The sequence below is a fragment of the Somniosus microcephalus genome, chromosome 18, assembly GCF_052327205.1.
Source record: "Somniosus microcephalus isolate GS21.2 chromosome 18, FLI_Smic_1.0, whole genome shotgun sequence".
Classification (NCBI taxonomy): Eukaryota; Metazoa; Chordata; class Chondrichthyes; order Squaliformes; family Somniosidae; genus Somniosus; species Somniosus microcephalus.
This window is the reverse complement of record NC_141004.1, coordinates 57031795-57044789: the sequence shown is the minus strand read 5'-3', so window position 1 is coordinate 57044789 and position 12995 is coordinate 57031795. Positions and strand designations below refer to the sequence as shown.

General features: G+C 43.3%; 1 protein-coding gene across 3 annotated transcripts in view; it reads left to right on the top strand.

Moving 5' to 3' along the window:
• bltp3a (bridge-like lipid transfer protein family member 3A) overlaps positions 1-12995 on the top strand; it is a 184257-nt gene that overhangs the window by 79419 nt on the left and 91843 nt on the right. For all 3 annotated transcript variants that reach the window (XM_086011508.1, XM_086011507.1, XM_086011509.1), the window contains 3 exons: positions 5716-5905; positions 8271-8408; positions 10589-10759. In XM_086011508.1, coding sequence (XP_085867634.1) covers positions 5716-5905; positions 8271-8408; positions 10589-10759 — 499 coding nt within the window. The remainder of the gene's footprint in view (positions 1-5715; positions 5906-8270; positions 8409-10588; positions 10760-12995) is intronic.

The following is a 12995-nucleotide window of genomic DNA, read 5'->3' as shown; positions in this document are numbered from 1 at the left end:
ACAGATATTAAGCAAGTGCAGGGGCAGGGAGGGGAGGAGAGAACAAAAGGAAAGGTCTGTGATAGGGTGGAAGGCAGGAATGATTAACTAACAAAAGGTATGATTGTACAAAGCAAAAGGAGATGGTAATGGCACAAGTAAAGAAACAAATGATGGGTGTAGAAGAGGTGTAAATGGGAATGGCAAAACCATCAACAGTTGCCATCTGGAAAAAATGGGGGCAGATGTTAGTCTGAAATTGTTGAACTCAATGTTGAGTCCAGAAGGCTGTAAAGTGCCTAATTGAAAGATGAGGTGCTGTTCCTCAAGCTTACATTGAGTTTTGTTGAACAGTGTAAGGGGCCGAGGACAGAGGACAGAGGTCAGAGTGTGAGTGGAGCAGGAAATTAAAGTGACAGGCAACCAGAAACTCGGGGTCATGCTTACGGACTGAACAGAGGTGTTCTGCAAAGCGGTCACCCAATCTGCATATCTCCTCCCCAATGTAAAGGAGAACGCATCTTGAGCAGTGAATACAGTAAACTAAATTGCAAGTAGTACAAGCAAATCGCTGTTTTACCTGGAAGGAGTGTTTGGGGCCCTGGACAGTGGGAAGGGAGGAGGTAAACGGGCAGGTGTTGCATCTGCTGCGCTTGCATGGGAAGGTGCTAAGGGGAGAAGGTGTTGGGGATGATTGAGGAGTAGACCAGGTTATCGTGGAGGAAGCGGTCCCTTCGGAATGCTGAAAAGGGAGGGGAAGATGTGTTTGGTGGTGGGATCACGCTCGAGATGGCGGAGGATGATCCATTGAATGTGGAGGCTAGTAGGGTGAAGGGCGAGTACAAGGGGGGGGAAACCTATCATGGTTCTGGGAGGGAGGGGAAGGGAACGAACACAATCGAGGGCCATGTCAACCACGGAAGAGGGGAATCCTCGGTTGAGGAAAAAGGAAGACATATTGGAAGCGCGAGTATGGAAGCCAGCATTGTCAGAACAGATACAACAGGAACTCCTGCAGTGATATCCTGGGGCTGAGACAATTGGCCTCAAACAACCACTACCCTCTTCCTTTGTGCTAGGTATGACTCCAGCCAGTGGAGAGTGTTCCCCTGATTCCCATTGACTTCAATTTTATTCGGGCTCGGTTTGGAGCCGATTGGTCTTGTCGGAATCCAAACTGAGCATCGGTGAGCAAATTATTGGTGATATTAGTGCCACTTGATAGCACTGTCAAGACACCTTCCATCACTTTGCTGATGATTGAGAGTAGACTGATGTGGCGGTAATTGGCTGGATTGGATTTGTTATGCTTTTTGTGGACAGGACATACCTGGGCAGTTTTCCACTTTGTCTGGTAGATGCCAGTGTGTTGTAGCTGTACTGGAACAGCTTGGCTAAAGGCGCGGCTAGTTTTGGAGCACAAGTCTTCAGCCCTATAGCCGGGATGTTGTCGGGGCCCATAGCCTGTGCTGTATCCAGTGCGCTCAGCCATTTCTTGACATGTGGAGTGAATCGAATTGGCTAAAGACTGGCTTCTGTGATGATGGGGACGTCAGGAGGAGGCCGAGATGGATTACATAGGATATACAGCACAGAAACAGGCCATTTGGCACAAGCAGTCCATGTGGCATTTATACTCCACTTGAGTCTCTTCCCGTCTTTCCTCATCTAATTCTAGCAGTGTAACCTTCTGCTCCCTTCTCCCTCAAAAGCTTATCTAGCCGCCCCTTAAATACATCTATACTAGTCGCTTCAGCCACTCCTTGTGGTAGCGAGTTCCACATTCTTGCCACTCTCTGGGTAAAGAAGTTTCTTCTGAATTCCCTATTTGATTTCTTGGTGACTATCTTATATTGATGGCCTCTAATTTTGCTCTTCCCCACAAGTGGAAACATTCTCTCTCTATCCACTCTATCAAAACTTTTCATAATTTTAAAGACCTCGATTAGGTCACCCCTCAGCCTTCTCTTTTCAAGAGAAAAGAGATCCAGCCTGTTCATCCTTTCCTGATCGGTATACCCTCGCATTTCTGATATCATCCTTGTAAATCTTTTTTGCACCCTCTCCAGTGCCTCTACATCCGTTTTATAATATGGCGACCAGCATTGCATGCAGTACTCTGTGCGGTCTAACCAAGGTTCGATACAAGTTTAGCATAACTTCTCTACTTTTCAATTCTATCCCTCGAGAAATGAACCCTTGTGCTTGGATTGCTTTTTTTGTGGCCTTGTTAACCTGTGTCGCTACTTTTAGTGATGTGTGCATTCCTTTGCTCTTCTACCCCATATAGATTGGTATTTTCCAAGAAATAAGTGACTTCCCTATTTTTCTCAGCAAAATGTAATACCTCACATTTATCTGCTGAAATTCATTTTGCCAATTATATGCCCATTCTGCAAGTTTATTAATGTCGTCTTGTAATTTGTCGCAGTCCTCTTCAGTATTGACTATCTCCCCCCGCAAAAAAAAAATAGGTGTCATCTGCAAGTTTAGACACTGTTTTTCATCCCAAAGTCTAAATTGTGAATAACAGTGGTCCCTTGTGGAGCACCATTTCCCACCTTCTTAAACTCTGAATAGCTGCCCTTTACCCCTACTTCCTGTCTTGAAGCCAACTAGTTATCCATTCTGCTACTTGTCTCCTGACTCCACATTCTCTGACTTTATTCATTAGTCTATTATGTGGTACCTTATCGAGGGCCTTTTGAAATTCTAGATAAATTACATCTACTGTGTTGTCCTTGTCTACTCTCTGTTACCTCTTCAAAAAATTCAGTGAGGTTGGTCAAGCAAAACTTTCCCTTTTTGAAATCCATGCTGACTATTCATGATTATATTTTTGGTTTCTAGATGTTCTTCTATTTTCTCCTTTAGTAGAGATTCCATTATTTTTCCTACCACCGATGTTAAGCTGATTGGTCTGTCGTTCCCTGGACATGTTCTATCTCCCTAAATATAGGTATTACATTAGCTATCTGCCAGTCTTCTGGCACTACACCTTTTTCTAACGAATTATTAAATTATGTGTAGTAATGCCTCTGCTATCTCTTCCGTAGATTCTTTTAAAATGCGCGGATGTAATCCGTCCGGACATGGGGTTTTATCCTCCGAGTTAGATTAGGTTATTTAATATTTCTCATTTTTATTTTAAATGCAGTTATTTCATTTCTGATCTCCTGATCCGATTTCATGTCCACTCGCGTGCTGGGCTCCACCATCATTGGGGATGGACATGTTCCCATTCTTCTCCTCTTCTTGGGCAGTCCCTCGGAACCGAGGATGACTTGCTTCCACATTAAAAATGAGTTCTCAGGTGACTGATGAGACCAATGCGGGACCTACAGTCTCTCTCACAGGTGGGGCAGACGTGGTTGAAGGGGTGGGTGGGTGGGGTGCTTGGCATGTAGTCCTGTGTTGAAGCTTCACCAGGTTGACACCTCATTTTTAGGTACGTCTGGTGCTGCTCCTAACATGCTCTTCTACACTACTCATTAAACCAGGCTTGGTCCCCTGACTTGATGGCAATGGTGAAGTGAGGCCAGGCCATGAGGTTACAGATTGTGGTGGAATACAATTCTGCTGCTAATAGCCCACAGTGCCTCATGGATTCCCAGTTTTAAACTACTAGATCTGTTCTGAATCTATCCCATTTAGCACAATGGTAGGGCCACCCGTCCACAGACGGGACTTCGTCTCCACAAGGACTGTCACTCCAGTATGGTCACTCCTCTACCAATGCTGTCATGGACAGATGCATCTGCGACAGGTAGGTTCTTGAGGACGAGGTCAAGTAGGTTTTTCCTCTGTGTTGGTTCTCTCACCACCTGTCGCAGGCCCAATCTGGCAGCTATGTCCTTCAGGACTCCGCCAGCTCGGTCAGTATTGGTGCTGCTGAGCCACTCGGTGATGGATGTTGAAGTTCCCCACCCAGGGTATGTTCTGTGCCCTTGCTATCCTCCGTGCTTTTTCCAAGTGGTGTTCAAGATGGAGTACTGATTCAGCAGCTAAGGGAGGGCAGTCAGTGGTAATCAGCAGGAGGTTTCCTTGCCTATGTTTGACATGATGCCATGAGACTTCATGCAGTCCAGAGTAAATGTTGAGGACTCCCAGGGCCACTCCCTCCCAACTGTATACCAATGTGCCGCCACCTCTGGTGGTTCTGTCCTACTAGTAAGATGGGACATACCCAGGGCTGGTGATGGAGGAGTCTGGGACATTGGCTGAAAGGTATGATCCTGTGAGTACAACTATGTCCGGCTGTTGCTTGCTAGTCTGTGAGACAGCTCTCCCAATTTTGGCACGTCGCCAGATGTTAGTGAGGAGGCCTTTCTTTGCAGGGTCGACTGGACTGGATGGGCCTTCCTTAAAGGACATCAGTGGACCAGGTGGGCTTTTACAACAATCCGGTCGTTTCATGGTCACCATTACTGATGCTAGCTTTGTATTCCAGCTTTATTTAATTAATGAACTGAATTTAAATTCTCCAGCTGCCGTGGTGGGATTTGAACTCGTGTCTTCAGATCAAATCGTCCAGGCTTCTGGATTACTAGCCCAGCAACATAACCACTATGATACCATATTGCCTTTATTATACAATAATTCTGGCGAATCTCAAAAAAGTGGAGTCAATTTCTCAGGATTTATGGGGTTTTTTTTTGTAACTTGTGCCAGCCTTTATTCCTGTATGCTGTTTGAATTGCTTCCATTATAAGGTGCCGTGTTTTTGTTCACAATAGATGCCAAAGTGAAAGATCTAGACTTTCCGTTCAGTTCAGCTTTATTTGCCATATGTAACAACAAGTACAATGGAATGCTTGTTCCCCGTAGGGACGCGTCAGCTATACATACAGCGCCGCGTTCAGTCAATACAATGGCTTCCCGTGGCAGTGGGAGCACGATGTCCCTCAGCCGCTCCGTCCTCCTCTTCACCGCGGTCTCCTCCTCACTGTTGCCGGCTCCACGTGTGGTGGCCTGCTTCTCCCGCTCTGGTGATTTTCTTTGTAAAAGATTGCTTTTATATTAGCAATTTTCTAATTTTCTGAAACCATTTCTGTGTTCAGTGAGCTATGTGAGGTTTTTGTCATACTGCCCACTATTTCTGCCCTAAACCAAGTGTTTTGGATGTATTCCATTTATTCCTGAGCTCCTCATGAATATTCAAATTAGACCGGCTACTGTAGTGGGAATGCAACCAGTTTTGTCGGTGGTTAAAATCTGGTGTGTAAATATCACATTGCTGTACACTGTACCTCACCATATTTACCTGCTGTCAATTATGGGGCTTGACTGCCCCAAAAAAGTCTCTCTTTCTCCCTGGTCTGTTTGCTGTTTTCTGTTTTCTTTCCAATTTTTGTATTTACCAACCTTTTTATCTTTCCCAGCAATTTCTGAATCATTTATATAAAAAAAAATGGTTTAACCATTTGCTTGATTTAAACCTGAAGAAAATGGGTAAAAAGTGATCTTTGCAAAGTTCAAGAGCACGTTTGGAAATGCTTCTTAAACCGACAAGTCAAACCATTTCGCTCACTGTAAAATCAAGTGTCTAAGTTGCACCTTCACACCGCTTTTCATGCCTGTGAAACTACGGGTGTGTCTTTTGCAGTTGTGCTGCGATGTGTACATTGTTTCACAATTCTTGTTTTGAATGTGTTTTAAAATCTACGTTAGAGTTTATTAAGCCGCAGCATTCAGTTACATGATAGCAAAATATTGTTTTGTTCTTGGTCTCCCCAGTGAATATGGCTTTGCTGAAAAGGTGGTGGAAGGAATGTCTATTGTGGTGAATTCCATTGTAGTTAAAATTGAAGCAAAAGCATTCAATACTTCCTTTGAGTTGTGGCAACTCCAAGGTTATAGTGTGAATCCCAAGTGGCAGCAGAGTGATCTTCGCTTCACAAGAATTACAGATCCAGAGCGAGGGGAGGTAAGAGTTCAAAGCACTTTTGTGTCAATTTCCAGCTACTGACTTGACATCCATACCAAGTAGTTGCAACGGTTTGAACTGGGCTACTATGCAGTGTGACCTCCAGTTAATGGACTGACCACTATAAACAAATAAAATCTATATCTTCCACTGAGAGAGTCTATTGAATACGTACTGGGGAGAACCAAGGGTCACAGTCTCAGAATAAGGGGTTGGCCATTTAGGACGGAGATGAGAAATTTCTTCACTCAGATGGTGGTGAATCTTTGGAATTCTCTACCCCAGAGGGCTGTGGAGGCGCAGTCGTTAAGTATATTAAAGACAGAGATCGATTAGATTTTTGAATATTAAGGGAATCAAGGGATATGTGGATAGTGCAGGAAAGTGGAGATGGGGTAGAAGATCAGCCATGATCTTAATTGAATGGTGGAGCAGGCTTGACGGGCCAAATGGTCTACTCCTGCTCCTATTTCTTATGTTCTTACAGGGACCCAATCCCAGGGCTTTGCTGTATATAATGTAGTAATAGCAAAGAATGGAAGCAAATGTAGCTAATTGTTCTTGTACAATGAACATCATTTTTCAGGTTTAAGTAATTGCAATCTTTAAATAAAAACATTCTCATGAAAATTCCTTTATTGGAATGGTTCAAAAGCTTTCTTATTAACAGATGGCTATGCACGACCCCTACTTACATGAATGTTTTTGGTTTGCAAGCCACACTTGCAATCCAAGTTAACAGTTTAACAAGCGTGCATATATGTGTATGTGATCAGGAATGAAAGTTATAGTATTCTTCTCCATAAATAAAATTTGATGGAGATAAACAAGCTGCCAGGTGGCTGGCCAGTCACAGAAGCGACATAGTATAAAAATAATTAATGTATTCCTATTCCTGTCTCAAGAAGCTGAATTGCACTTGTAGAGGAAATGCAAACTGTTCTAGAAAAGCACAACAGTATACAGCCACTGTAGCCAACTGAATTGTTCAAAAAAATTATTTTGTTGTCTGAATGTGCCCAATCTAGTCTTGCTCTAAAATAATTGACTTCTCAACTATGCTGCTCACACAGTGCACTAACAGCATTGGACTTGGAAAATATTCTAGTCTGTAGTATGATAGTGAATACTTTGAGCAAAAGCTTCATGTATAAAAGATCTGTGAAAAGGAAAAGAAATTCTGGTATTTTTATCAGCACTCCACCGTACAGATAAAATCATAACTGAAACAAACTGTTCACACCAGTGAACATAATGCACAGCTTGTTTACTCATCAACTGAATAATAATTCTTGAATGTCTCTGTTCATGAATGATGCTGTTGTTTACATTTCCATTTTATATGGTGTGTTTATTATAAACCGCATGCTTGGTAATTAACCCTAATTCCACTTTATAAGTAGGCTAAAAACTCTTAAAACAATGTGAAATTATTATTTTTTAAATATTTGCAACATCTGCGATTTTATTAGCAGAGCAAGCTGGTGAACTAAACCAAAATTGCAGTCTGCTGCGTAGTAAGATTCCTTTGCGAGAGTCTTGATCAGTGTACTGTCAGCATCAAGCAAGACAATTTCCAAATTTAATTGAGTGAGCTTCTTGGAGCATTTAGCATTATACATATTTTCTGAAAGCATTAAAAAAAAAGACATTTTACATCGACTGAAAAAAAGCGACACACTTTTAATAAAAACTTGGTAAAACATATTGGGGGGAAAAATTTGGTTGGTTTGCTCCTCCCGCTACCACCTTAAGAGGGCGCTAATGGGGCGCAAAGCAACTAGCGCCCAGGCGCTACAGGAAACTTTCTGGTATCCGGCACGGACGGGACCGACGTGGTGCCAGTTCATCATCAATTCCGGATAACCGAACGCTATCGTAAAAGATACGGAGCTCAGAGCTCCGTATAAAGCAACAAACCCTGTTGCAGCTTCAAAACAATCGGCACAAGTTGCAAGTGTCTCTGTAGCTTAGCAACAGCTTCAGCTACACCCTTGCACAGCAACAAATGGAGTAAAAAAAGTAACTAAAAGTAAAAAAAGTTACCTGAACCGACTCCTGAATTTTGCCGGTCGATAGTGTTCCGGTTATTTAGGGGCCGGTTAATCGAAAGTTTCCTGTATATACAAAGCTTTCTTTCTGTTTCCTTGCCCTCAACATAATGCAAACTTTGGCTTACTGAATATCTGGGTCTGCATCATTGTATCAACCTGTACAGGTTGTGATAAGCCTCTTGCACGCACAATGTGTTTCATGTCGCAAATAGAAAAACAAGTAAAGTAATGGCGACTAACTCCAGTGAATTGGTGGACTTTTTTAGTTTGAGAGCTTTATAAATTGAATTCTGCAAATGTATTTTTGACAGGTTTTGACTTTTAAGGAAATAACCTGGCAGACACTCCGTATTGAAGCTGATGCCATCCCAGGTGATCAGAACATTATCAGTACGCCGCTGAGACTGATCACCAACCAGTCAAAAATCAAACTTGTACTTAAGAGAAGGGTATGTACAGACCACCGACATTCACACTTTTATTGGTTACGCCATTCATGCAATTCATAATCACTAGTTACCGATGAACGCATTCCACTGAATTGTACCTAGTGTTAAATATTACAAAAGGAGATGCCCTTGCACTTCTGTCTTAAATTTTCCAAGTGCTGTTTGCGTGCAACCAGAGAGCAGGCATTTTGTGTAAAATTCCTCAATCGCGACGCAATCAATTGAGCGTCCTGCTTGTCATTGGAGGTGGCGGGGGTGCGCCTTTACATAGTGTCTGGTAGCAGAAAGACATAAAATCAAGGCATAAGGGTGAACTAACGAGCATCGGAGTGTCTGGGCTCCCCTTGAACCCGGACCTCAGTGGTGAAAGGCCATTGTACCTAGTCCCCACCTATAATACTTGATTATGTAGAAAGTCAGTAAATTATACTCTTCATTTAACTGTTTGGTATCACCAAAAGCAATTGAAATACTGAAAGTAAATAGAGGGATGATTTGGAATGATATTTGAAGCTGACATTCAAACACATGAGCCTCTGGTTTTCAGTAAACCTACTAGGTCACCTACATTTTCAGTGCTTACCTTGACTAAATATGATGACAGCAGGTAGGGAGAACAAAAATGTTTCAATTAAACTGGAAAAGCATATTTTCAGTAAGTCGCTAGGGTGCTCCACAGTTTGTCAGCTAGTCCACACAGTAATATTTCACTATCTTTGGAGGAGTCTTGTTCTATACCATCTTGCCATAAATGAGCATAAAGGTGCATCATCGTTGATCAGTTGAGGCCAATTTGCTATTCATGTTCTGTTGCATTTTGGTTGCATCCTTTATGGAGCAAAACTCCAACTAGAGGGAGAAACAACAGTAGTCTTGATATACACAAATTTAACTTTGGGTAGATTGACCCTGGTACGATAGCAAAATACTGCAGATGCTGGAAATCCGCAATAACAACAGAAAATGCTGGAAATACTCAGCAGGTCAGGCAACATCCGTGGAGAGAAATTTGAGTTGACGTTTTGGGTCGAAACCCTTCTTCAAAACTGGAAAGAAAATAAAATAGATCGAAGGCAAGGCTGTGATCGAACAAAAGAGACAATAAAAGGTATTCGAAGCCAGACGAGATGGTAATAGGTCCGTGGAGACAAAAGGCAGCTGAGATTAGGTGTGAGGTGTACTGGCAGGTAAGAGACAGCTGCCAGGTGAGAGAGAAACAAAAGGAAAGAGGGGGGGTGGTGGTGGAAAGGAGGACCCAAAACAAAGGGGTGGAAAAAATTATAAGTAAAAAAAAGTAATAGGGGCTGAGGTTATGATCTGAAATTGTTGAACTCGATATTGCTGCAAAGTGCCTAGTCGGAAACTGTATAGATTTTGTTATCAACCATGAAACATGTTAATTTAATCGTGTGATGGAGTTCACCAGGAAATTCTTAGGCCACTGCTGGGGTGTCAGCATTTGAGTAAAAAGAGCGACCTCATCCATATCTTCTGCTAGCAGATGTACCTTTTTTGCTAATTGGCAATGCGCTGCAACAACAACTACTTGCATTTATATAGCGCTTTTAACGTAATAAAACGTGCCAAGGTGCTTCGCAGGAGCATTATTAAACAAAATTTGACAGAGCTATTTAAGAAGATAGCCAAAACCTTGGTCAATTAGGTAGATTTTAAGGAGAGTCTTCGAGGGGGGAGGGAATTCTGAAACAGCTAAAAGCATGGCCAATGGTGGAGTGATTAAAATCAGGGATGCACAAGAGGCCAGAATTGGAGGAGCGCAGATATCTCTGAGGGTTGTAGGGCTGGAAGAGATTAGAGATGGGGAGGGGCGAGACCATGGAGGGATTTGAAAACAAGGATGAGAATTGCCGGACCGTGTACCAGTGTGGGTCAGTGAGTACAGGGGTGATGGGTGAACGGGACTTGGTGCAGGTTAGGAAACGGGCTGAAGTCCAGTAATATAGCATTATATTTGTGTGACTACAGTTAACTATATGCAAGAATATAGAGGCTCAGTGGAACAGGAAGGTTTTAAGAGATTTTCTTTTATGAAAACCATAATTGGGTTTTTACTACTTTGCTATGTAACATTTTCATGTGTGGGGAATTGAAATGAAAGATTATTTGAAATGAAGGATTATTAAAGAAGTGTGGAAAAATTAACATTTGTTTTATACCAGGTGAAAGACTGCAATGTTGTGGGCTCGAAGCTAATGTTCCTGTTGGATGATTTGCTGTGGGTTCTAACTGACTCCCAACTGAAAGCAATGATTGAATATGCACAATCACTCAGCGAGGCTATGGAGAATTCAGCCAAGCAGCGGAAGAGAATGGCTCCAGACACTGCAGGGGTTAGTGCAAATGAAATTCAGCAGCTTGATCGGTTTAATTTTCCAAGTAACAACTGTGAAATATATTATGATGCAGGCTTTTTGTCGCAGTAAATCCAGATTTTATTAACACTTTTTTTCCCTGTTTTTGGGTTTTTTGTTTAAAATTGGGTGTCATTTGATCAGTGTGTAATTTGATCAGTGTTGGTAGAAGTCAATTTTTGTCTTCTAGATGTCTTCAAAGCTATGAAGACCTTTCCTGTTGGGTGTTATTAATGAAGCTGGATTAACGATCCTTGAATTGAAACTGAAACATTTGTGATACTCTTGGATTGACCATTGCCATACACATTCCAACTGATCTGGTGGATTTGGGTTGACCTTGTGTTGGCTTCACTGAAGCAGAATTGACTTATTTAATCATTTTCTTTACTCGAAGTGTAGGCACAGGATTTTTTTTTATTTTCCTTCATGGGATGTGGGTGTCGCTGGCAAGGCCAGCATTTATTGCCCATCCCTAGTTGCCCTTGAGAAGGTGGTGGTGAGCTGCCTTCATGATCCACTGCAGTCCGTGTGATGAAGGCACTCCCACAGTGCTGTTAGGGAGGGAATTCCAGGATTTTGACCCAGCGACGATGAAGGAACGGCAATATATTTCCAAGTCAGGATTGTGTGTGACTTGGAGGGGAACTTGGAGGTGGTGGTGTTCCCATGCGCCTGCTGCCCTTGTCCTTCTAGGAGGTCGCGGGTTTGGGAGGCGCAGCCGAAGAAGCCTTGGCGAGTTGCTGCTGTGCATCTTGTAGATGGTGCACGCTACAGCCACGGTATGCCGGTGGTGGAGGGAGTGAATGTTTAAGGTGGTGGATGGGGTGCCAATCAAGCGGGCTGCTTTGTCCTGGATGGTGTCAAGCTTCTTGAGTGTTGTTGGAGCTGCACTCATCCAGGCAAGTGGAGAGTATTCCATCACACTCCTGACTTGTGCCTTGTAGATGGTGAAAAGGCTTTGGGGAGTCAGGAGGTGAGACATTCGCTGCAGAATACCCAGCCTCTGACCTGCTCTTGTTGCCACAGTATTTGTGGCAGGTCCAGTTAAGTTTCTGGTCAATGGTGACCCCCAGGATATTGATGATGGGGGATTTGGCGATGATAATGCTGTTGAATGTCAAGGGGCGGTGGTTAGACGCTCGCTTGTTGGAGATGGTTATTGCCTGGCACTGGTGTGGCGCAAATGTTACCTGCCACTTATCAGCCCAAGCCTGAATGTCGTCCAGGTCTTGCTGCATGCAGGCATGGACTGCTTCATTATCTGAGGAGTTGCGAATGGCACTGAACACTCTGCAGTCATCAGCGAACATCCCCACTTCTGACTTTATGATGAAGGGAAGGTCATTGATGAAGTAGCTGAAGTTGGTTGGGCCAAGGACACTGCCCTGAGGAACTCCTGCAGTGATGTCCTGGGGCTGTGATGATTGACCGACAACCACCACAACCATCTTCCTTTGTGCTAAGTACGATTCCAGCCAGTGGAGAGTTTTCTCCCCGATTCCCATTGACTTCCGTTTTACTAGGGCTCCTTGATGCCACACTCTGTCAAATGCTGCCTTGAAGTCAAGGGCAGTCACTCTCGCCTCACATCTAGAATTCAGCTCTTTTGTCCCTGTTTGGACCAAGGCTGTAATGAGGTCTGGAGCCGAGTGATCCTGGCGGAACCCAAACTGGGCATCAGTGAGCAGGTTATTGGTGAGTAAGTGCCGCTTGATAGCACTGTCGATGACTCCTTCCATCACTTTGCTGATGATTGAGAGTAGACTGATGGGGCGGTAATTGGCCAGATTGGATTTGACCTTTTTGTGGGCAGGACATACCTGGGCAGTTTTCCACCTTGTCGAAGAGATGCCAATGTTCTAGCTGTACTGCAACAGTGTGGCTAGAGGCACAGGGTGGCTGACAGCTGAAGTCATTTATTAATAATAATAATAATCAACTTTATTGTCATTGTTAGTGCACAAGTGCAGTACAACGAAATGTAGGCTTGCGGCTCCCGAGAGTTTACATTTAGATTAAGACATTTAAACATTCAACATACATTTGGCTTGTAATACATTAACATAAACATAACCATAATAAAGTGCATTGACATGTGCAGGCTTTAGAGTTTATTTGTGGAGTTCATTAGGATGACAGCCCTGGGAAAGAAGCTGTTCCTAAATCTGGTCGTACGGGTGCGAATGCATCTGTAGCGTCTCCCAGATGGCAG